This window comes from Plectropomus leopardus, chromosome 7 (genome assembly GCF_008729295.1).
Source record: "Plectropomus leopardus isolate mb chromosome 7, YSFRI_Pleo_2.0, whole genome shotgun sequence".
NCBI lineage: Eukaryota > Metazoa > Chordata > Actinopteri > Perciformes > Serranidae > Plectropomus > Plectropomus leopardus.
Window position 1 is genome coordinate 4,999,528 of NC_056469.1, and position 25,921 is coordinate 5,025,448.

Below are 25,921 nucleotides of genomic sequence, written 5' to 3' on the forward strand. Positions count from 1 at the left end.
CTGGCAGGCAGGATTAGGCAGGGAAGAGAGACAGAGACAGAAAAGAGAGGAAGGAAGAGAGACAGACCAAAAGGAAAGAAAGACAGTGAAAGTGAGACAGTGATAAAGAGAAGCGAGAGAGGGGAGCAACGTCAGTGCAAAAGGGGGGGGGGGGGGGGGGCGTGCATGTATATGAGGTAAAACGCAAGATAAAGGGAAATACGTGTGGGGGGGAAAAAAAAAAGTCCTATCAAAAAAGTTTTTTTTTCCTCGCTGGAACACTTGTCCGTGACCGCAGGCTGAACTTCGGTGCGGTGCTGAGCAACAGCTGCCGACAACAGAGGAAATTACCAAAAAAAAGAAAAGACACTGCAGAAGTAGAAGCAGGCAGAGGGGAGCGGGGACGAGACATTCTCTAAGTAATGGTGGTGGTGTTTTAGAGATGACCAGGATGTTTTAGGCTTGCTGAGGGAGGGACGGAGGTATAAATAGACCCGGGGCGGCAGGGGCGGAGGGGGGATTGAAGGGGTTCAAACAGAGGGGAGGATAGTTAAATGTGGAGAGCGGCTCATGTCTAACCAAAAAGAAGAAAAACTGAAATCCTCTGGGCAAAAAGACCAACCCAGTTGCTGCAGAAGTATCTCCATACCTCTGCAACTGTCTGCTTCACTCAACTTCATTTAAAGTGGTAAAGTCAAGAATTTAAAGGGCTGGTTCCTCCAAATGACATAAAACACATTCTCTAGAGCAGAAGTCAGTAGTAAGGTTCAACCATGGGTCAGTTTCTTCAGCTTTCTTAAATGGAGTTTTACAAGCATAGTGGAGATACAACGCTATGTTTTCAATTTTTTTTGTTGCTGATTTTGTCTTTGACTATTCTACTTTTGAGAAATTTAACTTTCTGAAGAATTCCACAGATTTATAAAAAGGGCAGATATCATTTTTCCATTAGGTAGAGGATGCAACAGTTACTGTAAAAATCTTGGCAAAGAATGACTCATATCAGGGCTATTTTCATGAGCAATTAATAGGTATTTCACTGCTGGAAAGATGGTCTTTTCATAAAACTGGCCTTTATATAGTAGAAAGATGCAAATATTTAGAAATTGACCATAGAAAACAGAGAAAAAGGTAAACAAGTAATGTGACAGTGACAGAATCTTGGTTCATATTTGATCAGAGCTACTCAATTAACTGTTTAAGATCTTATGTGTTTTAAATGTTATGTTTTTCGTGAAAATGCATGTGTTTGGGACATATTGAGCATACGACTAGATAGATGAGATTTGGATTGTACTGCAAGAGTTTGTAAATATATTTTTTATGTAGTTTCTCTGTTGGTAAACATGGACCCCCAGTACTTGAGTTCATCAAGACTTTCTCTTTTTTTTTTTAAGAGTCTTTGCTCAACCAGAGGCATAGAAGAAAAAGTTTTCTTGACAAAATTAGTGCAACATAAGGTGAGACATGAATAGAAAAATGATCATTTTGTGGGACATGCATTCCTTTAACTGATTAGTTGTCTGTTCAATAAAATGACACAATGAAAAATGCTCATAGCTATTTTTTAAGCACAAGGTTAAGTCTTCAAATTGCTTGCCTTGTCCAAAATCCACAGTCACTTGATCATTACATGAGACAAAGAGCACCAAAACTTCACATTGAAGAACCTGAAACAAGGGGGCGTGAGACTTTTTTTTGCCTGAAAAGCTCATTTTAGTCATTTATAAGCTATGTTATTTGCAGGCTTTGAAAATTAAATTGAATAAAATTTGAAAAGGCATTCAAAAAAGATTTGAAAAGCATGTTCGAGACTGTACTCTGATTCAATAAAATGTTATTAAACTCCAACCCAAACCAAATTAAATGACAAATGCCTGCCTGGCTCGAGAGGTATGTGAAAAAATATTTATTGTATTTTTGAGACCTTTGGGTGAACTGCACCTTTAATATGTTAGGATTCTTTTTGTTGTCTTTTTTGAAAATCTGTTTAAGAATCTGTCCTCTTGTGTGTATGTGTATGTGTATGCTCTGCTGATAAGAGGTTGATCCAGCTGAGGTCAGATGGATATTTAATAATTCATTTCTCTTTTGTGTTTTTTTATTTTATCTTCTAAATTCACTTTCTAGAGTTGGCACAGAGAGCAGTGCAACAGCGCAGACTTGACATCTCCTTCCTTCTTTTCCTTTTTCCCCTCTTTCTATCTCTCTTCTTCCCTGTTGTCGTATCTTTCTTGCCTTCTCTCTCACACTCCTTCTTCCCCACCCAACGCCCTCTTCCTTCCTTTTCTCCTCTCTCTGTCTCTCTGTAGAAGTACCACTTGGGGAGTTCAGCTCTCGGCGAATGCTGCACAATGAAAAGAAGCTTCTGACTCGACGAGCTAGAACTCTTTCGGGCGACACAAAGACCGAGTGTAACCAGAGATATCAACAACTTAGCAACACCCACGCACAGACGACACACACTTTTATATCTTTTTAGTAATCTTTCAGTACTTCTGGTGCTGATGTGGTGGCTTAACTCTTTCTGCGCACAGGGCAGGAGTCAGGTTAAGATCATGGTGAGTTTTGCTCAATTCTTTGGACAGCTTTGAAGAAATCTTTTAGAGTGAGGGTGTTTTCACAATACAGAGTTTACTCTGGGTAAAAACTGGGATTTTTAAAAGCAGAATTAGACAGAACTGGAGTGAAGCTGATTCACTGCCATTAAACGGTGCATGAAGCTGCAGTCTGACTCTGTCTGTGTGTGTGTGTGTGTGTGTGTGTGTGTGTGTACATCTGCAGACAAAAAACAGCTGAGAGGGCATGTCTGTCACACTCTCTGTGCTCTGGCTCCTAGACATTCAGCCAGGCTGGTAGACATTCAATGCAGCAACAGTCACATATTAACAGAGAGAAAGCAATTTGGCTCTTGAAATGGGACTCGGAACAGTCCCACCCGCCTACACACACACACACACACACACACACACACACACACACACACACACACACACACACACACACACACACACGGATGCAATTCATCACGGGAAGCAAGTTTCTTATGAGGAACCATAAACTCTTCCCATTAAGATTCTTGTCTCATGAAAATATAATTGCTGTAAATGAGCAGCCCAGGGTGCCGCACAACTCATGGGGGACTAAGTGTTTATGGAAAAGGCCATTATTACAATCGCAAATGCACAGAAATTTTGGAAAATTTATGCCATTAGAGAGTGACAACTTTTAAAGATTTGGAATTGATGGATAAAGGCATCGCTGACAGGATGCTGCGGATGCGGACGAGTCTTGGCGGGGCCCTTCTATGGAGCCTCACCTGGCGCGGACCGCGGTGTAGGTGATCCGCTGGGTTAATCTGGCCGACAGATGGGGCAGGCTGTGGGTAAGCGGGGCCATGTATTGCGATAGTCTTGGGACGGCGCTGGGCTGGGCCAAGCCGGATGCTGTGACTATGACCTATATTAATAATTCACACGCAGGATCTTCATGCTGCATGGAGCAGGAGCCCTAATCATCATTAGCGACGCTAGCCAGGAGCCACGTTGGCTTCCAGCAGAATGCCAAGCGTGAAGATCAGAGATGGGAGATAGACCGGTAGAAAGTATGCCATCCCTATCTTTCTCTCGATGTGTGTCTAACTAAAAGCGCCTCCTTCATATAGCGAGAAAGGCTGAGGTCAATGTGTGAACTTCAATATGTGGTTAAGCTTTAACACAAATGGCCACTTGAACTCTGTGTCAAATGCTTTCAGTTTGCTTACTTTATACATTTGCCTCTTTAGCTATCTCTTACCTGATATTAATCTATTATTTCCATGACGACCAGTCTCTGAACACCAGCTATATATAAAACCACATCATTTAAAGTTTAATAGGAGCAATCTTGAATATTGGAGAACAATGCAGTGAAAATATCAGTCAAACCCTAATGTGGAAGCTTGCAGAGAAATTACATTTACTAGTAAAGACTTTATAGTGTAGTCAACATTATGTGATCATGTCTGTAGAGAACTGCACCTCCCTACATTTGATCACATGAGAGGATAAAGCTGGTGTTATTCTATATCTTTTGGCACTAAAGCCCTTTCTACTAAAGATGTACATTTGTAGACTCACTAAAATGAAAAATACATTTTGCCAGTTTAATCTGTTGTCCCTGTGGTAATAAATCTTTTTTCTGTTGTTCTATACCACATACATGTAAAAAAAAATCAGCATCAAAGTACTTTCACATCAAAATCCCTTTCTTTTGTCTTCCTGTAAAACGGTTTCAATTGTTTGATGACTCATCCTGCACTCTGGGACATTTGAAAAAGTTCATCCAATCATATGAGCCTTTGGGAAACTAGCAAGCCACACTGGTCATATAAAAGCGCATTTCACAGTTTGTGTGTTGTCGTGGCAAAACGAGCAATATGGAGAGGGACAGGAAGACATATGTGCTTGGAAATCAGTAGGCAAAAGCTTTGTTTTCTTTTCCAAAACAATGTGGTGGAGGTCTATTTCACTCATCTCTACCTCACCCACCTCCAGATCTAACAGTGAAGGAGGTGTGTGTGTATGGAGCCAACACTCCACTGTGGCTCTGGATTGCACTAAACTCAAAGCCCGCCTACTTTTTAGCAGTCCTATCAAATGCAAAGGATTCGATTTAAATCCCTTTCGTAACTGTACACCATTCAAATGTTCCCTTTTACTGGGAAATACATCACAGTACGGAAGCCACAGTTGCTCAAACTTCTGTTTCACTGGGACTTTAAAAGCTAGTCACAAATATACAGAGGCTGTAAAAAGTAATTTTCTAAAACCAGCTGGTAACTGTAGTGTTGTGCAAGCATTACTTTTATAGGAGTAGCCTAAATAGAGTGTGTGTGTCAATGGTAATGAATGAGCATGTCACCCAAAGCAACAGTGCTCATTTGGCACAGCAGAAGAAGTCTTATCAGGCTTTGATGCACATAAAATACGTTAGAGGCAACAATTCATTGTTGTTTTTTGTTTTTCACATTATGCTGACAATAAGACAAATACAGAATATTGCCAGATTAATACTTGATTCAAGAGAACTTTTCCAGTTTCTTGTCATCAGTTAACCTTGCTCGTTTGTCACAAAAATCAAGTTGGAAGATAATGTTTCCTTGACAAAAACAAAACTCCATCCCATATGTCTCCACAGTTGACCACCCAGACAACAACACAAGTTCATTTAGATGATGATGCCTGATAACTTAGTTACCAAGACAATGCCAAACACTTTGCATGACAAGCATCAGATACATCTGGGACCTCCAACGAGTCTGCATGCAGGCAGGGGAGGAGGAGACGAAAAGGAGACGAAGAGGAGATGACGGGGAGAGGAAGAGGAGAGAAGCTGTGTTATGGTTGGGGGTTGGGAGTCAAAGAGGCAGGCCAGACCAGACAGCCTCTATCTCCCCCTGACCCCCTGTCTGAGTCTATGTGTGTGTGTGTGTGTGTGTGTGTGTGTGTCTGTGCTTGCGTGTGTGCGTGCGTGCGAATGTCCCCCTCTCCCCAGCCAGACAATAGAGCAGGCCCTGTGCCTGATTGGGGTCAGCTGGTGGCTGCCGAGAGGAGGAGGGCGAGGAGAGGGTGGAGGGGGAGAAGTGGGGGCGGTAGGTATCAGACACCCTTGTCTGACTTGTGTGTCTGGGTGGGAAGGGAGAGGGACCAAAAAAATATATAAATATCAGACAGCCCTCTGAATCACCACTGAAGACCAAGGAGCACCGAGACAAGGAGAAGGATCTGAGAAACCAGAGGCTTCTTTTTCTGACGCCCACACACATCCTTTACTACTTGACTCCAGGCTGGGAGGTTAAACTGGGTTAAAATGTAAAAAAAATAATAATAAAATACCCCACAGACATCACTTGCTCACTACATTATGTTCCAGTACCTATTCCCAATATGTACAGTAGGGGAGCCTTATTTTATCCTACTGATGTTTATGATTAGCCCCATATTTCCAGACCAAATCAGGGATGACAACTGGCCTGGAAGATTACAGTTCATTTCTAATTTCCAAAGGAAGTGTTGTCAAAATTCTAAACTCATATTGATTCGAAATATTTGAAACTGTTTCAGCACTAGTTTTCTGCAGTATTAATACAACAGTACCAGTTACACTTGCTCACTCTGTTATTGTTAATGTTTTCTTGCAGTCACTCTGCTGTTTCCTGCAATTGATGAGAAAAAATAATTTTTCATTATCGTGTTATTTTAAAACATTTTAATATTTTTTATAAATTATTATAAATTATAACAAAATTAACTGTATGCCCTCAATGTCAATTTTTACCCATGGTACTGGAAATGTGATGAAACATAGGTATTTTTCAAGGTAATACATGTAAGTTAAACATTTCAGTATCCTGAAAACACTACCACATGTAGACCAAAATGACACTGGACACAACTGGATAGCAGTGTTTCCCACAGAATAAGAATCTACGTGTGGATTAGAATTACACTCTAAATTCATCCCTTTATGGTGGTCACTGAATACAGCGCACGTTAAACTCATCATGAATTCTTTGCTTCATCAGCAGCAGTTTGAGGGGTTTCAGTTGCAGGGTGGAAGAGTTTTAGACCAAGCGTAATTAACGGTTAAGTTTCACTTTCACTGTGTGTTGAAAGTCTGCTGCTCCGTCTGTGCCTAGAGTGTGTTCTGTGGTCTGAGAGTGTGATGCAATCAATAATAGCACTCCAAATGAAGTTTCAAAATTTATATTCAATATGCAGTGGCAGACTTTTTAGTTGTGGCCAGCTGCAACAAATGGGAAACCCTGAAGCTCTGAGCTAAGACGACAATGCTCCACTTTACAGTCATCTTTTCAAACGTGCCTCATATTAGATAAAACATTGTGATTGGCCCATCAGATCTCAAGTTGCTGGAATTATTCAAATCGGAGGGACACCAGACGAATCGCAAAAATCCTCTTTTTCTTTTTTTAAACACAAAGGTTACTACCTCTCCTTTCTACAGTTATCTCTATCTCCCTCCCTCTTTCTCTGCCTCCAGTGTAATTCCTGTAATTCCCAGTGATAAGGTCAGACCCAAAGCAAGGCCTTGTTAGGGAGCAGCTAGCGGCCCAGCTAGCCCAGGCTGTGGATTTACCCCAACTTTGACAGGATAGTGCTGGGGTGACGTGTACTCTCTCGTCACCCCAGCACTGTACTAACAGTGGATGGTGCAGGATAGGAGGGAGTGTTTGAATAGCTTGGTTTTACAAAAAGACTTCTAGTGTTAGGTCTAGAGTTAACACTAGGTTTAGAAAACACACTTTATGACAGGTTAAGTCGTGCAAACGCACTGGTTAGGAAAATGGTGAAAATGGCTAACTTGAAAGTTTTTTCTATCATAAAAAAAAAAACTGTGAAGTCTAGAGCAAAGCTGTTTGTGTGAAATCTGAAATAACCACAAAAGATTTTGTAAAAACAAAAGATATGAAAAATGCAGCAAAATAGTGGATTAATAATCCTGGCACCAGCCGGCATCAGGACAACAATCATGGGTCAAACAGGGCTCAGCAGCATCTGCCTCTCTGTTGCTATGAACTACCCCTAACATTAGAAAATATCCAAAAATACAAGTATGGATTATTAAAAACCAAAAGCACACCACAATGCTCTCCTGTTTTTTGTAGCTCAGATTCTAGTCAAGCTGAGGTATTTTTTTTCTGCAGAGGGAGTCTTCCTCATGGTGCTAAGCAACACGCTATCGCTTGTCAATCACTACACATAACAACAGTTATATTCAGGCAGATTAAAAACAGCAACAAGAACTACTTATCGACACAAGAGAAGCTCATTCACACATCATCAGTCCGCCTTGCAGCAGGAGACAACAACTTTTGGATGTATGAGAACATAATATCTTGGGGGAAAACTTAAACTTTAAACTTGTTTGCTGCTTAAATAAAATCTGAAACTGAAAACCAAAAGGAGCATAATCGATACTATGGTTATCTGCTGGAAATAACACATCAATTTTCCATCAAAACAGGGAGACTTAAAATCAGATTGTGACACAGACGCAACTGTCTCCTACTAGTTTAAGTGGTATGACTGATGAAATAAAGGCACCTTTTGCTACCAGGAATGATCAACTATCCAGTTATGACTTAGCCATATTAATTTGCTTTGTAAACGGTCAGACTCCAAACAAGGAATTCAGATTCAGATTGTCTCTGCCAAATGGCTTTTTGCTGAAAATTTCAGGCTATGATTTTGACAGGAATGTTTCTATATCCCTTTCCTGATGTCTGTAATTAATATGCACTTGTATGTAATGCCTCAAGTTCAATTTCAGCTCTGACAAACTTCAGACACAATTTGGTGATGAAATCCTCTGTGCTTTCTGGGCACATTTAAACCCACAGTCTGATCACCAGGGATTAATACTATTATCAGGTCAGAGAGGGCTCACAATCCGTTCTGCGGTTTTAAGATGAAGTAAGAGCAGTCCACTGATTAAGCATCAAACTTAGTTTCCAAAATGAGCTTTTTGACCCACCGGCTCGGTATATTTTTTAACAGCCAAAATAAACAGCTATTTGGTGTCACATGTGCATTCGTTTCAGCATATATCATTGAAATTATAAGGTGTTATGTTTAACCTCTGAGAGAAGAGGCCATAGCAAATTTTGAGCAAAATTATTTTAATACAGTGATCACCAGTTGATCAGTTCCAGATTGAATACAACTCAAGAAATCTTGATCTCAAATTCAAAGTATTTGCTATAAAATGTACCTAAGGATCAAATATAAAGGTACATTTGAGAGATGATTAATCATTTTGAAGTATCTTAACTTCTTCATCAGACTTCTCACTCAATACTGCAACCACCTTCTCATTGTACAGCCCATGAAGTGCGACTGCCTGCTCCTGAGCAAAGGACAGAAGCCGCATGCTCGTAAATGACACCAAATTGTGGTAGAGACACCCTGCATAGTTTTTTTTATTGCATGACTATTGTGGTACAAAACTTTAACTGAGGAGCATTGGCTGTGTTCATTTTGGACCCAGATTACTCCTACAACATTGTCAGACACACATTGGGCAGCTTTTTGATTTATATCTATGCAGCGGAAGTAGAGTCCTACATTACCTACAATGCAAGTCTTAATAGCAGATTGGAGTGTGTTATGTTCTCAGCTAATGTGACGTTAAGCTGGTAGCCACAGGCAGAGATGAGGATCAGGCTGCAGAAGTCTGGTTGCTCACATCTGTCTACCTCCACAATGAAACATTTTCTTCTTTCTTAGACTTTAAGTCTTCCGAAATAACTAACATCACTATAACCGATTCTACTTAAACTGGCACAGCGCGGATCCTGTGAGAACAGTGATGTCACAGCCGCACTTCACACATAGTGTTTTTCTATGTGTAAATAAGGATGGTTTTCACAATGTTATCATATGAACACAGATTTTTTTTTAAAATGCAAAGGAAATCATTTTTAGTAGAGCCTTTCCCATCTAAATACGGTCCAGGTATACAGCTGCACCCTGAAATGTCAAATGACCTGTCAAAGTCTTTTTTCCTGCTTGTGCAGGAGACGATTTGAATGTCAGTCGTGCAGATTTCCTCTGTATAAGGCATGAAAATGGTTATGACCATGTGTATTCTTCTTGCAGTAGAGCTTTTAAATGCAACCTAGGCACTACAGTCCCATCACTGAAGTGATCTTGTAGAGCCCTCTCAACCACCCCCATACCAGCGATACCCCTTTTGGACTCTTCACATAAGCCTTTTCAAAATCCAAGGAAAATCCTGCAAACCACTTGAAGAGACATGCCATTATTCCACTGTCTGGGTGTTCCTGCGCACATAAACAAATGGATTACCAAAATCTGACAAACAGCGGACGGCACAGCATTTCTGCTTGATTTTTTTTTCTCCCCCTGTTTTGTTTCATACGATGCGAAACAGCATTTGTAATTTCAAAGCAATAATCGCTGTTTTGTTTCATGTAAGGAAAGAGACGAGACATGCAGTGAGACTGGGCTCACAAAGGGTAATAAACATGCCAGCCATTTGATTTGTCTCAATGCTGGGAAAAACAAATCTGCTACAAGGCGAAAAAAAAAGAAAGACTTGGTGTGCTTTTGCACTGTCTGCCACCGTGTGTCTGGAGCGCAGCGCCTTGATTGACTGTAATATGTCCCGTCCATGTCCACAGACCTGGAGTCATGAGACTCCCAGCAGACAGCGGGGCTGATTCATTCACTGGAACTCTTTAGCATCTCAAACAGTCAAACTGTGTGTAAATAGATGTTGACCGAGACAGCAGACTACCAACCACCAACCACCCCCCAACCACCACCATCACACACACACACACACACACACACTTGATGGATCGCCTGTCTACAAACACACTAGGACTACAAATCTGCCCTGGTCCCAAGGGCATTTTGGGAACTGAGGGAGGAGGTCTGGTGTGTGTGTGTGTCTGTGCATGGGGTTGGGGGTGCAGAATCTAGACACAAAGGGAGTCCCAGCAGCCAGTGACGGGGTTGTGAATGCTGCTGGGGCTGGAGCAGTGAAGGTGCTGCCAGGACAAGTGGAAGGACGTGAGGATTGACCTTTTCGCTGCGTTGGACTTAGGAAGTCCCCGCCTGAACTTGACCTGTTCGGCTGAAGTGAGCCGTATTGCTCAGGGCTGCATTTTCCACTATGTTTATAGCTTCAAGGGTTGTCAGTTTGATTCCAGAAACACAGGATGCGCAGCCACAAGATAAAAAAAAAAAAGCAGTTAACGGTGGTCAAGCTGATTCAAGGCATGAAAAACTGCCTGAGAGGAAAACATACCCAAAAAAAGCCATGACAAATCCGATCCCCGCTGTGCTAACATGACATAATATATAGTCAAACATAGTGGACGCTGGTGTGAGGCTCAGTAACACAGAGACAAAGACACATTCAGCCCAAACAAACAAGGGAAGTCACACATCAACCGCACAGCTTCTCTCCACACTGCAGTTCAGTGCTTCCAAAAAAATATTCATTTCACAAAAGGTGCCCTGTGGCATTTTCTTGTAAACAAACAAATGCTATGTTTACATTCAGCGGTACTCACCAAAATGCACTGTGAGTTCCTACAAGCCCAACAAACATGACAAATGCCGAGAAAAATGCGAGCAAAATGCAACATAATGAGCACATCTGAACAAAACGGGGATCTGTTCGCAAAAACATTGCTTCAAAGCACTAAAAGTGGTCAAAAACTCCATAAGTTATTTTGAAACCTGAGTATGGAGATTTTCTTCTCATTAAACAACTGAAAATAACATCAGTCACTGAAAGGAAATTGAGGCTGACTCACTTTCTTCTGATGAAAAGTGGATGACTTTGCGAGAATCATGACAGAATTTGATGCAAAAGTCAAAAAAGTAAAACTGATTATACAATGACTACATAATGTTTCAACTATCTTAATGTCCTGGCATTTTCCCCCTAATTTATTTAAAAGAAAATTAAGTTTGACTGTCTTCAGCCTCATGGATCCACCAGTGATTGAATCACTACATGTTGATTTGCCAAACTTCATTCAAACCTAAAAATAACTGTTAGAACATTCTGTTGGAGATCAAAAAGTCTACAAAGATATCAAATATATACAGCTAAACTTTTGGCGAGATGTGTATAAAATGATGCTTAAAGTCAATATCTATTTGATGGGATGGTGCAGTCATAAAAACATGCAATCTGAGGGTTAAATATCTCAATATGGAGCTGTAGTTATTAGTTGACTGAATCAATTTATAGATAATTAATTGGCTAACATTCTGGTCATCAATTTATTTGAATCAGTTCAAGAAATTCACTGGCCATCTTTTCCAAACTTAATATTTAGAGGGTTTTTTTTAACTGATTATCTTCAGATTTTGGAATATTTGTTGGACTTTTGAAATATCTACAAACTATTCTCTACCAACATTTAATTATAAAACAGTTCCAGTGTTCCCTGCAGGTGGACTGCTTTGGCCCAGTGGACGGACCAGCACGGCGGTAGTAGCTAACATCACCTATCGCCGCAAATTTAACACTTAAATGACACTTAAATGTTTCTTTAAATATTTACCTGCTTTTCCATAAAATCCATGTGAACCACTCAACATCTGCATGGCTTAAAGCCACCACACAGCAGTTATTTAAAAAGGAAAAAAACTTTTAAAGCTGGTTTGCCTGTTACTCATTTTTCATTCCTTCAGAAGAGTAGTGCAGAACACCAGGAGCAGATGCCAGGAGTTAACTTTTCATTAACACAGAGAACAATACAGGCAAAACAGCATAAATGATCTGTTTTAATTAAACATTCTCTAATCTAGCTCAGCTGAAAACACAAAAACACAAAATCTGTAAGCACTTTAGCCTGTTGCTCACTACCGAGGCTCTGTAAACAGTACCAACTCGCATTATTTTCACTTCACCTGTTCAACTGAATTAAGCATTTCAGATGACAGACACTCCACTGTCCAGCATTTATCACAGACATGAACTTCTCACAGACACTTGCTGCACTGCTGCAAAATGAATACAAAAGACATACTGGAATGGATATTTAGTATTATTTTTTATATTTGAAATAACTTGTTTTGTCCTGGTAGGGGTTCCTGCTAGCCTGGCGTCCAACCAGTCCTTTACAGTTATATGGAAACCACTAAATTGCAAAATTATAATGGTTACCAGCAGTGCTATTTCACTGGTTGCTGAATTCATTCAGCTTCAATAAAGAAATGGAATGAGCAGAATATATGGTATGTGTGATTCTGCCAGACACACTAAAATAACCTTTAAGCTTAATATAATATCTAAGAGTACCCTTGTGAGTATTGGATTTTAAGGGGTTATGACACCTAGAGTTATAAAGCAAATGCCCAGTTAAAGAGAAATATTCCAGCATCCTGAGTTTTAGCAGTCTGTTGTATTGATGTAACAGAGAAAACCAATAATCCTTCCAGATGACTTTACAATATGGACATTTTTACAGTGTTGCTCTTTACCAGAGTATGTGTTAATGTCACCTGGGCCAGCAGAGTGCGTCTGCAGGTCAACTCCACGGTGCAAAAACAGGGTCTGGGGACCCTTCTGACTTACATAAAACAAGGAGCTCTTTCTTAACCCCAGCAAGTTGAGCACCGCTGCTCGCTGCTGTAACCCCTCAGCTCAGGAGAGGTGGCAGACTAAATAAGACTCCACTGAGAGACACTAACCAAGTGTAGAAATTCCCTGTGAAATTAATTACAGGAGCAGTGATCGCAAAATAAATCTGTCTGGAAGGAAAAAAAAGATTTATTCTTTTTAAGCGCTGTTTGGTTGTCTTTGCCACTCCCCTCCCCAAGGTCTCAGAATTTCTATTCAGACTTGGAGTTTGAAGTCTCTCTTTTTTTCCAGGGCTCATTATTGAAATCCATTAATAATAAAACTAAATAAAAACCAAACTAATTCCTAATGAACAACACCTCCACAAACAAACCAAACAAAAAAAAAGAGGCAAAAAACAAACCTCAAACAAACAACAAAGAGCTTAGTGAGAGATTGGATTGGCTGTCTGGCTGGAGACTGCAGGGTAAATATTGGCTGAGCCTGAGAGTGCTGTCTGCTTGTGTCTGTGTGTGTGTGCATATATCTAAGTGTAAATGTGTGCAAGCGTGTGCGCCAATGTGTACATCTTTGTGTATGTGTCTGAGGGAGAGTCAACAAGTAGCCGTGTGCATGTTTGGCCTGAGGTAGTTGACAGATGACCCTGCTGCCACCTACACACTAACACCACTCATACACAGGATTACAGATCAGGCCGTTTACATCTGTCTGGCTGGCTGGCCCCCGCTGCAGGCTAACTGTTACATACACAGAGACGCAGACAGCCACTCAAGTCTCTGACACTCGGACCCCGGCTTCTCCCAGCAGGCAAGTGCGTGTACACTGCTATACTGCCGGTTGCGAATCAAAAGAACCATGATAATAAGATATTCTGTTAAGATAAGAAATTGTAAGATTATTCCATACAAGGGTTTTTTTTAGTCCTGTCTCTGGGGAGAAACATTTACAATTTTTTTTTTCATAGCAACAGCTGGGTCTGACTTGAAATTTGTGGTGCCAGTACATCTGGATTTTGGTGCCGATATAAAGATGACTTTCAGATGTCTCTCAATGACAAAAGCTTTGATACAGACACCACAAATGCCAATGCTTTGGTACAATACAGTATGATACAGTACAATACGGTACGATGCGAATCGATACAACTTTATTTGGCAGTTCACGTTCATTTTGCATCCTCAGAAAGCTCTGCTGTTTTAAATGTCTAGTCAGAAAATTATGATAAGAAAATGTCATGTTTGTTCTGATCAAAGAATAAGTGAGCAAGAACTATAAATCTAACCAGACTTTAAATGACAGTTAATCTGTACTTGATATGTTTTGATGATTAGATACATTTCAGTCATACCGAAAATGTACTGAGTTTAGTACTCAACCCTTTTTTTCCAGGAAAACTTCAGAACGCTGCAAAGAGTACTTCTATTATTCTTTGATAACTAGCAACGCTTTACTGTTGCCTAGGCCTGTCAGGATAACTGACGATACTGATGATATATATTGTCACGGAAATAACTGCAATAAACGTTACTATTGTTATTTTAAGACCACTTTATGACACTCATATCATGATAAAATAATAGCATAATAATGCACACCCTGACAAAGACCAATGGACTTTTAACTCAACACGAGATGACAGCAAAACGTCACTTTTTCTGTTCATTTGGCTTAGGCACTCTGCAAAAAATGCTTAGGTTCCGTGAAAAAACGCTAAGGCGCTGTGCAAAAAATGCTTAGTCACAAAAAACAAAACAATTTAAACACTGTGAAAAAAACATTTAGGTGCTGTGAAAAAAACACTTAAGAACTATGAAAAAACACTCAGCCGCTGTGAAAAAGCACTTAAGCCATGTGGAAAAAACACTTCGGCAATGTGAAAAAACACTCACGCGCTTTGAAAATTGGTTAGGCACTTCGAAAAAACACTTAAGTGCTGTGGAAAAAGTGCTAAGGGCACTGGGGAAAAAAGACTTTTGACCTGTGAAAAAACTCTTAGGCGCTTAAAAAAATGCTTGCTTAAATCTAAAAAAAAATTAAGTGACATTCAACACAAGAAATATTGTACAATATTTACACATGACCACAATCATTTTTGCTGACTACCCTAAAAAAAAGTTCCAGTATAATTTTTATCTGGTTTTGAATCCTAAAATCTTTGCTTTTTTCCACACCATTTTCCTGATTGCTCTTGCACTTTCAGTTTGTTCAAGAATCTCATGGAATCCATGATAAAAAAGTGAACCAATGCACTGCTATCAAGACGACGTCTCTAGATTGAAAAAAGAAAGGGTGTTTGCAATATGAACAAGTGAAAGGACCTCACACAGTCGACATATGGTATTTCCCCACCTGTTTAAGAGAGACAGGGCTGATAGGAGTGAGAGTCAATACTAGATTTAATGACTTAAGAGTGGAGAGTGTTTGTAGAGGGCCTGCCTATGGTGTCACCCTGCAGGGACAGTACCTTCACACAGAAACCAAACTTTCTGTAAAATTAGATTTGCCATTAGATGAGTAATAGCCCCTATTAATGTGGGTTTAGAACAGAAAAAAAAGTATTTTCTGTAACTGTAGACAGGAAGCATATGCACAACATATGTAGCAATTCTTTTTGAAGCGCCGTGCTGTTTGATCTCAGGACTTTCTAATATCTCAGGAGTTTTCAATACCACACCTACAGTACGAGATATCTGCACAATGAATCCAAGCACAGCAACAGCCTGTGACGAACACTTGTTAAAGGTCTCTGCCTTTCAAATTCTACATGTGAATCCCAGTGTGTAGGAAGAGGTTCGATTCCTGGCTGTGACACACTGTCTGCACTGTGATCCCTCTATGTTCGTGGTCCCTTTCAATTTTCCTCCTCGTCTGAATAAAGAGGAAACACACCAGCGAGACCGCCCGCTCCGCTTTAAAAAAAAAAAAAAAAAAAAGGCAGACTGTAGCTCTTTTCTTCAGCCAGAGAAATCATCAAAGCATGAGCTACATTATTCAGCCTTGCCGAGTCTGCATGACAACACACCCGACAAACAAGAGCTCTTTTCAAACCAGACGGCCACTACAGTAGGACACAGCTATTTCAAACCACTTGTGAATGGAGCTCCCTCCAACTAGTGAGACGTTCAGATGATGAGAAATACATTTTAAAAAATACCAAGCCAGCATTTATTTAGCACCAAACACAGACAGATGCATGATCCTAAATACTCTACGCAATGTATTTTGTGGTAAAATAAGCTGCAAATATCAATCAACACAATTATTTGACTTTTTTGCAGCTCTCAAAGTCTCAGACAGTACTGGATTATCTAATTAGTCTGTGTGTGTGTGTGTGTGTGTGTGTGTGTGTGTGTGTGGATGCACCAGTTCATGCCTGACTGTGTGTTTTTCCTGGCTGGCAATACGATGATGCCACAGAAAACGAATGGTAGAACACCAGTGCCTCTGCCAGGCACACACACACATAAACACACTTCTTGGTTACAATGTGGCGTCAGCACAACCACACTGCTGCCAAATCTACATCTAATATCCTGCGTTCACCTCACTTTGCCCAGGCCTGGCCTCAGCCCCAATGGAAATTACACATCACTGAAACTCTGTCCGTCCGTCTGTAGCGTGTCTGTCCGTCAATACGTCTGCCTGTCTAGTTTCGGATGTGTCTTTCCGCATCTCTGTTTATATCTCTGTCGGTACTTGCCTGGCTGCCTGGTTATGAATCCACCCGCCTGTCTGCATGTCTGCTGTGCACCCATGTCTTGTTTGTTTGTCTTCATCTGTCTGTCTGCAGATCTGTCACACTGAATACATGCACTAGTGTGGCTGTCCTCTGCATTTCTACCTGTCTGTCTGCATACATGCATGCATGTGTCTGCTTTTTCTGTTTGTGTTTCAGTCATAAAGAGGAACATCTGCAGTGGATCTAGCAGGCAGCAGTGTTAGGGGCAGAGCTGATAATGATAGTTTCTCTCTGGGCTGCTCAGAAGGCAGACAGACATAACATACCATTCCAGCGTTTCCTGTCTATGCTGACAGGCAAAGTATTTAACCCTCTGTGGTGATCCCTCAGAGCATATGCACAGCCCAGCTGGCCTAGAAGGCTAAATCTCAAAGTATAAATATAAAACCCAATGCATGTAGCAGAAAATATATAGGGAAAGTTATTCAAAAAACAGAATAAGAAGAAATACTAAGAGAAAACTCAGTATAGGAGAGGAGATATAGAATATTTGTATATCATTTTAAGATGCAAGTCTGTACAATGCTAATGCTGTATGAATATGACATATTTTTCACAGAGGCTACTGCTACATGTATATGCAATGCTACTGGCTACTAAAAACCTCAAAATAATAGCTCAAACATAAAAAAAACCCCGTTAATATAAGTACCTTAAAATCAATATTATGAGGTACAGACAAACTTTACGTCAAATAAAAGCAAGAAATGAGGTTATAAGCACAAGTAACTACTCTTAGGTCACCATAAAGTTGCCATACTACAGAAAACATATGGTACTTTGAGATAAAATAGCAAAATTGTAAAAATATTTTAAATATCTTTGCGCGTGGAAGCGACCGACAGCGAGTTCACAGTAGAACTGGTCGCCTGTCTTGATGAATACTTAGTCTGATTTGTTGTCCTTCTGTTGCTACACTCGAGAGTGCACATAAAACGGATTAAGCACTAAAGTCTCTCGGTAGGTTTTTGCGGTCTGGAGAAACGCAACAAATGCTACTCACATATCTCCATTCCCTGTGGCTGGGAAGCGGTGCAGTTGCAGGAGCAGGTGACATTGGAGTTGCCGGGGCCGCCAGGGGCCGTTAGGTTTTGCATGGGGCTGGGCAGACCGGGACACCGCTCCGGGGAGAGAGCCGCCGCCACCGTCGGGGCCCCACGACTGGAAAACAACAGAAAACTTCCAGGCAGCGGCAGCAGGAGTCCGCCGCGACGAGTAACTCCCGACAGTTTCGCACTTTCTTTTCCACGGTTTCTCTCACGCCATATTTGTCTCGGAGCGGCTCGCGGAGTGAATTACAGGGAGATCTGGGGACGAGCCATGGCCCGTGGCTAAAGCATTGTATAGTTTTTTCCGTTCCTTCCTCCGCCGCTGAGAGCAGCTGTCCTTCCTCTGCTAGAGCAGAGCACACACAGCGGGCTCAGCGCCTCGCCCACAAGCTGACGGACTCACGCGTCGGCCAATCAGAGAGCTCCGAGGGCGGGCCAGACAGGGAGAAAGAGATGTGCTGCGTTCAAGAGCCCACAGAAATACCACATTTCTAACTTCAACCAGCCAAAAAATATAGCAAAACGCCATATACTCTCAGACTCCAGGGTAAAATACAAACTGGGAAGCTTATTATACCACGTGTCATGGTGTGTTTAAGCTCTCTCAGTAGCAGATATAAAACTAAACCACATTTTTTAAAAATTAATAATATATGAAGAAAGAGTACAAATGGTAATATGATCTCTAAAATGTTAAACAATTATTTTAAACAACTTTTTACACCAAAAAGAGAAATGTGTAACATACACAAACATTTGAATTCATTTTCTCCCTATATCTATACATTTTGGTCATTTTAACTTTTTTTCTTCAGTGACAAAGCCAACAAACGTGTTATAGCCTCGCTTTCAGCAAGTTACTTTCTTTAAAATGCTTTATTTGTTTATGCAGAGGCCCCTGTTTCAGTCGTGCTTGGTGTGGTGCTGTCTGGTGTCACTTGTTAATATTCATGAAGGCCCTTGCATATATTAGCTGCAGAATGCATTAATTGGCTATGGTGCTGCCTGGCTATTTATAAATATTACAATTTATACAGCTGAAAGTGCTGCACCTGTTTGCCAGACTTCTAACTTTGTAGTTAAGTCTGAAGTCTTTCCTTCAAGCACCAAAATACTAAAATGACATCACCATGGTGGAAAGTCATTACCTATGTACCTTATTTATCACTGTTACAATGATGGCATTTTATATTAGTATAACAGTTCAACAAAATGTAACTGCTCTTATTGCAGGGTCATTTCTCACCAAAAGGCCCCTGAATGTGCACTGACATACATATTCACAACTAGGATATGGAACTGATCCAGTAGGATTTGAAGGCAGCAACAGAGCAGGGACAGGGGTTATATGTGTGTGTCTGGGTTGCAGGGGGGTGGGTGCTTATGGGTGGGTTGGTGGTGAGGGAATAGGGGGGGCTGACCTGACTCAGAAAGCTAGCAGACGGCCGGGTCGTGGTTGACAATGGCTGTGGGAGAGCAGAGCAGAGGGAGAGGAGGAGGAGGAGGAGGAGGGGGGAGGCAGTGCTGGGACTGGTTGGTCTGGTGTGTTATTTGGGGAGGGTAGGAAGAGCGCTTCGAGTTTCACTCCCTTGTTACGGCGGGCCGCAGCCAATGGAGACGGCTCTTTGAAGGGGCTAACCTTGAGGTGACCCCCTAGCCAGTCTTGTGGTTCAGGGGCACATGTGCAGCAGTCTGAGACAGTGCAACCCTTCCAAACACACACAGCCACACACACACACACACACACACACACACACACACACACACCCAACCCAATCCTCCAGCCCATCACATCCCCTCTGAATCAGTGCAACCCTTCCAAACACACACAGACACACACACACGCACACACAAACACTAGTGCAGGACTGTCTGCAGTCTATAAATAAACTAGGCTGTTTAAATCAGAGAGAGGTTCTGAATGCCACTCTTGACCAGCAGGGTCTCAAACTGAGGTCTAGGGACCATGAGAGGTCATTGAAGAGCTTTCAGGTGGTCCTCCAACAAAGCAGATACAGTTTGATTTTCATCCGAGCACAGGACAAAGAGAGAATCATGCGGGGATGACTCCTCAGATCAGAGGCCTGCTCTCCTGCACTCCACTTCTGCAGCAAATAAAAAACATAATGATACAGATTCATGGGAAAACCTCTTATCATATAAAGCACTGATACTCAACCCACAGCCAAATCTGGCCCAAAATTGGATGCCAGGTGGCGTGGCCCCCCAAACCATTTTCTAATTCACAATAAAAAATAGAGCAATTGACACATAAGGTGCCAGAGTACATAAAACAGCATCAAAATAGAGCTTGTTTACCAAAAAAGAAGTGCAAAACTTCCTAAAATCATAGAAACGGCCTAAAACATCTTAAAATCTTAGAAACATCTTAAAATCGTCATAAAATCCCAAAAATGTCCTAAGAAGTGGACTAAAATCCAAGAAATGTCCTAAATTCCTAGAAACATCCTAAAATCCTAGAAACGTTCCGTACTCCTCTTAAAAGCGTCCTAAAATCCTAGAAACGTCCTGAAATCCCAGAAATGTCATAAAATCCCCAAAACATCCCAAATCCTAGAAATGTCATAAAATTCAAGAAACCCCAAAAAACCTTAGAAATACCCTAAAATCCCAGAAATGTCATAAATCCTATATATGTCCTAGAAACATGTATGTTGCTGCTGCAACTGGCCCCTGGCCGCCTGTCATTTCGCGAACGTGGCCCTCAAGCAAAGTAAGTTGAATATCCCCTGTATAGAGACTTTGATTGAAAAGTGGGAAATGCATTTTAATTTGATAACCAAAGGCAATAAAAGGGACCTATGTGAGGAATACAAGTACATGGGAAAAGCAAAGACTTCCAGCAGATGTTGTGCATTAAGTACCGCATCACAAGCCAAGTTCTATATCCAACCATGCAAAAATATTTTCCTTGACGGCTTCCACACTCCTCCACGAGCGAACTGACACTTTTGGAAAGGGGGAAGAAACGCGGCACGTGACCCTCGCACAATTTACAAACGCCTGGCAGCTGTCATAATTTTATTGAAGCAACAAATTGAGACGCTGCTGTCTTGTCAGCCGAAGCAGCAATATCAATCGAGACACTCAGGAGTGTTTTTTTTCTTCCTGCTCTGATGTGAGGTCATTCTCATGTCCTCACACACACATATAAAACACACTCCAGACATGCTCTCATATACAGACAGAGTCACATCGATTCTCGCAGCCCACCTCTATGCACTCACAAACACCCCACCGCCACTCACACACACACACTTTCAGACACACACACAGTCTGTCTGGAGCGTCAATTTAGTCCCCCGGGGAGCACGCAGGGTGACACCACTAACAGGCCAGACCAGACTAGACAGCCAGCAGACAGATAAATACTAGGCACGGCTGAATACCAAATGCACTCTAGTCTACCAGCTCCCCTACCATCCCCCCTGACTGCAGTCTGCACGCACGCACGCACACACACACACACACACACACACACACACACACACACAGCCTCTCTCTGTGTGTGTGTGTGTGTGTGTGTGTGTGTGTGTGTCTCGGGAAACGTCTGTCTCATCTTGTATTTGAGGAATACTAACTTTAGGCTGATAGGTTTATCACGCTCGGCACGTGTGCACGAGTCTATTTTGGGATCTTTGCATGGGGCTTTCCTGCTTACACATGGGCTTATTCAGGAGTTCACCATGTGTGTGTTAGCACTGCTTTTGTTTCGTGACCTTTTGAATCAAAGCATGACGTTCATGTGATGCCTAAAATATCAAAAAATGTTTTTTTTATTTTATTAAACTCAAGCAGGAGAGAAAACACCACCACCATGTGTCTGCACACAACCAAACACCACTGATGACTCTGCATCTGAAGCCAGTTGTGAGTATGTGTATGTGTTCGGATGTATCCCGTATTTGAGGATAAACTTTAAGAGGTTTCCTGCTTGTATTTTCACCAGCAGATGATTGAAAAGAAGAAAAAAAAAGACTGTCACTCAAGTTTTCTCTTATCAGCCGCAGATGCTTGAAAGTTTAGTTGAGATGTTTGTGGTGAGAACATGAACGCTTCTGTGATGTGATCAAGCTGATACTGAAAGGCCTCAGAGGAAGATAGATCCATCCCCTCTCTAAAAAAAAAAAAAACCCTCATCTCCTGAGCAACTTCCCCATCTGAACTCAGAGGCACTACTTCATAGCGCCATCTTGTGGCTCAGCTCAGAAAAGACTCCGTTTCATGCATCATCCCCAAACATGGACTGGAAAAACGGTTCCACTTCTCTGGTGTCTGCTTCAGTTCTCCTCCCGTCTCTTCTCGGTTACTCTATTACTTCTGAAACCAAAGCTGTCTCCCGGGCAAAGGTTTAAGCTTTGAATCAATTACGACTTGTCTTCATCAGAAACCACAAGGGAACACGGAGGACGACTCGGAGAAAATGAGAGAGTCCCTTCCTACAGCTTATATAGAGATGTGCTCTGTTCTTGCACACAGACTGCGAGGCTCAGAGAGGATTGTGAATTCAGACTGAGCACACACTTCATGTGAATCGTAGTGTGCAGTTTGAAAAGGAAAGCACGGACGAAACTGCTAAATGTAGCAGCTCATTGTATGGAAAGGACATTTACACTATATTGCCAAAAGTATGTGGACTCTTTCCTCATGCTTTCCCAGCTAGCAGGGAACGTTCCCACAGCACTGGCGAACGTTACCTACAAGTTTCAGTAATGTTTTTAAAGAATGTTTATCATTATTACGATGTTTATCATTTCAAATAATGCTCCTATAAGGTGCTGACTAAGACGCTGTAAATGCAACATTTTACGGATGCTTTGGTGATGTTGAGAGGTGAGAGATCATATAATGTTCTTTTATAAAACGTTTCCACAATGTAACATGAGAACAAAGGAAGGGATTTTTAAAAGCATCATTAAGAACATGATATTGAGGCCTGAGATTATGAACCATTTTTTAATGAAAATGTAGTGTAATATGTTATGTTAAAAAAAAAAGGTGTTGATAGAGAATGTTATCCTAAGTTTAAGAAGAACGTTCTTGGAACTAAAAGAAATCATGAAAACCGTTGAAAATGTTATTAAAAATTGCATTGGTTGCATTGTAGCATTTTAGAACCATAAATTGCTAGCTGGGTTTGTGTGCTGGTCTGGGACATGGATGTATTGGTCTGGGACTGCTTATCTCCTCAAATCCAGACTGGGATATCTTAAAGCGACAGCGTATAATTATGTTTTAGACAGTGGTGTGCCCCAAACTTTATAGCAACAGTTTAACGGGGCACTCTGTTGATTTTATACATGAAGTTTAGTTTAGGGAGAGAGTAGAGGGAGTCCAAGTCAACTGGTAAGAACAGTTGTATGATATTTTTCATGCCTAATAAAGGAGCCTAAAGGAGTTCTAAAAATTAAACCCTGATGATGTCATCAAGTTTGCATTTAGGACTAAATCTTGATTGCACCAACAAGGATTAATTTAATCTAAGATTAGGCCTTATCAGAGATTCGTAAAACTAGGTTTAAAATGAGTAAATCCAGATTTAAAATTAAGCAGAGCTCTCCCAACTAGCAACTTTTGGATGTTAAAACGTTCTGTTCTGTTACAATGCAACCCATTCAATGTTTTAGTAACATTTTTAGCGGCAAGTCTTCTTTAAGTTCTCAGAACACAAGTTAGAATAACTATTCTCTGTCAAAAATGTTATCACACTAAATAATGTTTTAATTAAAAAAAATATCTGTAATCTCAAGTCTCAATAACATGTTCTGAATGTTGCTTTGAAAATAATCGTCCTATGTTCTCATGTAACATTGTGGGAACGTTTTATAAAAGAACATTCTATGATCTGTCACCTCCCAACATCACCAAAACAGAATGTTACAGGTATAACATTATGTCTTAGTCAGCACCTTATAGGAACATCATTTAAAATGATAAACATTGTTAAAACGCTCTTTGACCATTAGATGAAAATCTTTTCTTTCAAACATTATTGTAACTTGTAAGTCATGTTAGCCAAAGTTTTGGGAAAATTCCCTGCTTGCTGGGAACCCTGGATCACAGTTTAAATTGGAAAGTTTCGGCATAACAGAATTAAATTTAATCTGGGTTTAGAATTAAACCTAAACTGAGATTTAAAGAGAGGTTTAAATTTAATCTTTCTTAATTTTAAGATAGTTTTAAAGTTTGGTGCAACAGAATTTGAACTTAAAACATAATTTAATCAGATTTAAAAGTTAGTCCTTGTTGGTGCAATTCAGCCTAAACATGTTTAACACAAACCCTGCATTGCAAACTGTAGCATTTAGAAGGCAGGGAGGGTTAAGTCATGTCATGAGCACATAAACAGCCCTCCAGAGTTGTAATTACGAGTTGGAAATTGGGAAATTTCTATGATACCAGAGTTGCCGAGTTGTGCAATTGAGCGATGTTTCAGGGCAGCAGAAATGTCGAAAAGCAGGAAAACAGACTTAAATTACTAAAAATTAAATTAGATATTTTGTCACTTTTAGTAGTTGCACATTTTAGCATATGCATCTATTAGCTGTAGAAAGCATGCAAACATTTAGCTGTAAAGCATGCCAGGCGAGTATACTAACATTGATAATAACAAAGAACGAAAAATAACAACAGCCATAAAACTGGGAAAACAATGACATTCAGAGCCCCTTACCCTCCAAACAGAGGACGAGGTCAACCACCATGTAACACGTGTCGTCTTATGCCTTTGTAATTGTTTAGAAAGCACTGCAGACACATTTTGACATGTGCGTGACATGTTTTGTCACGCAAGAGGCAAACACTCAAATGTTGAAACATCACCCCTGTCATTAACACCAAGCACAGGACGTGACCTGGAGCACTTTAAATCTACACAACGCTTTTAAATCTGATGTATAAACTCCAGCAAAACCGTTTCTATCCTTCATCTCTGAAGCCTGTTTATCAAAAGAAATGTCCTCCTCATGGGTTTAGCCTATATCATGGGACTTGCGTGATGAAAGTGGTTGCGCATGACGATGATCCATTTTGACTCTGACATAACATTTTCAGTCAGACTAATAACTCCAAACACCCTGTGACTTCTGCGTGGAGTCAGTATTACTGAATGCCATTCCAAATGTCAGAACAAAAGATGGATATGACTCAACCGTAATACCAAGGCTGAATGGGATTCATGAATTAACCGCAATGCATCTCACCAGCTGACAAAGCTGGAGAGCAAGGGGGGGGGGTAAGCGAGTGAAAGAGTGTGTTTGCTTAGGCATCGACTTTAGCTCGGCGTCTTCAGCAGAGCGCTAAGTAACAGAAAGGCCACTCCAGACAGTCAGATTGCAGAGCAGAGAGTTGCGTTCAATAAAAACGTCTGGCATGCCACATCATATTTGCTGCTTCCTGCCCTTGTCTGGCTGCAGTGCCGTGTCATATCCTGTCCGCACAGGTGCACCAGCTGTCTGGTTTCCCACCTCTGTCATTTCTATATACACACACACACACCTCGCTTCCACCCCTGTCATTTCAAAAACCACCCCTCCCTACCTCTCTTACTGCCGCAGGCACCACTGCAATGACACCACAGCGCTCGCTGAAAAGTTGTGTGTGTAAGAGATGGAGGGAAAAAAGAGAGAGAAAAGGAGGATGACGGATAGAGAGAGCGTGTGTGTCTAAGTTTGGGGTTTGAATGAGAGAAAGGCAGATTGAATAAGACAGATTGAGAAAGAGATAGACAGAGCCTGAGGTAGAGGATACTTGACTGAGCGGATGAATAAATGAAGAGCAGACAAAAAGAGGAGAGAGGAGAGGAGGAGGAGAGGAGAAAAAAGATGAAGTATAGGAGGACAAGAGAGGAGAGAGGGGAAGAAATAGGAGAGAAGAAGAGGAGAGGAGACAGTGAAAGCCAGTGAGTGAGGGAGAGAGGGACCCAGAGACGCAGACAGAGAGAAAGAGTAGATAATCAGCAGGTATTGAGCTCTTTTCACCCCTGCGGTAGGGCCCTGCTGAG

General features: G+C 41.2%; 1 protein-coding gene across 2 annotated transcripts in view; it reads right to left on the reverse strand.

Annotated features, from left to right (window-relative positions):
* Positions 1-25,921, reverse strand: part of LOC121945193 (low-density lipoprotein receptor class A domain-containing protein 4-like) — a 127,913-nt gene that overhangs the window by 39,850 nt on the left and 62,142 nt on the right. The window contains exon 1 of one of the 2 annotated variants that reach the window (XM_042489245.1): positions 17,853-18,214. The exons of the other annotated variant lie outside the window; for it this stretch is intronic. Within the exon in view, the coding sequence (XP_042345179.1) occupies positions 17,853-17,946 (94 nt within the window). The 5' untranslated portion in view covers positions 17,947-18,214. Of the gene's footprint in view, positions 1-17,852; positions 18,215-25,921 lie in introns of those variants that run through there. 2 annotated transcript variants of the gene reach the window in all.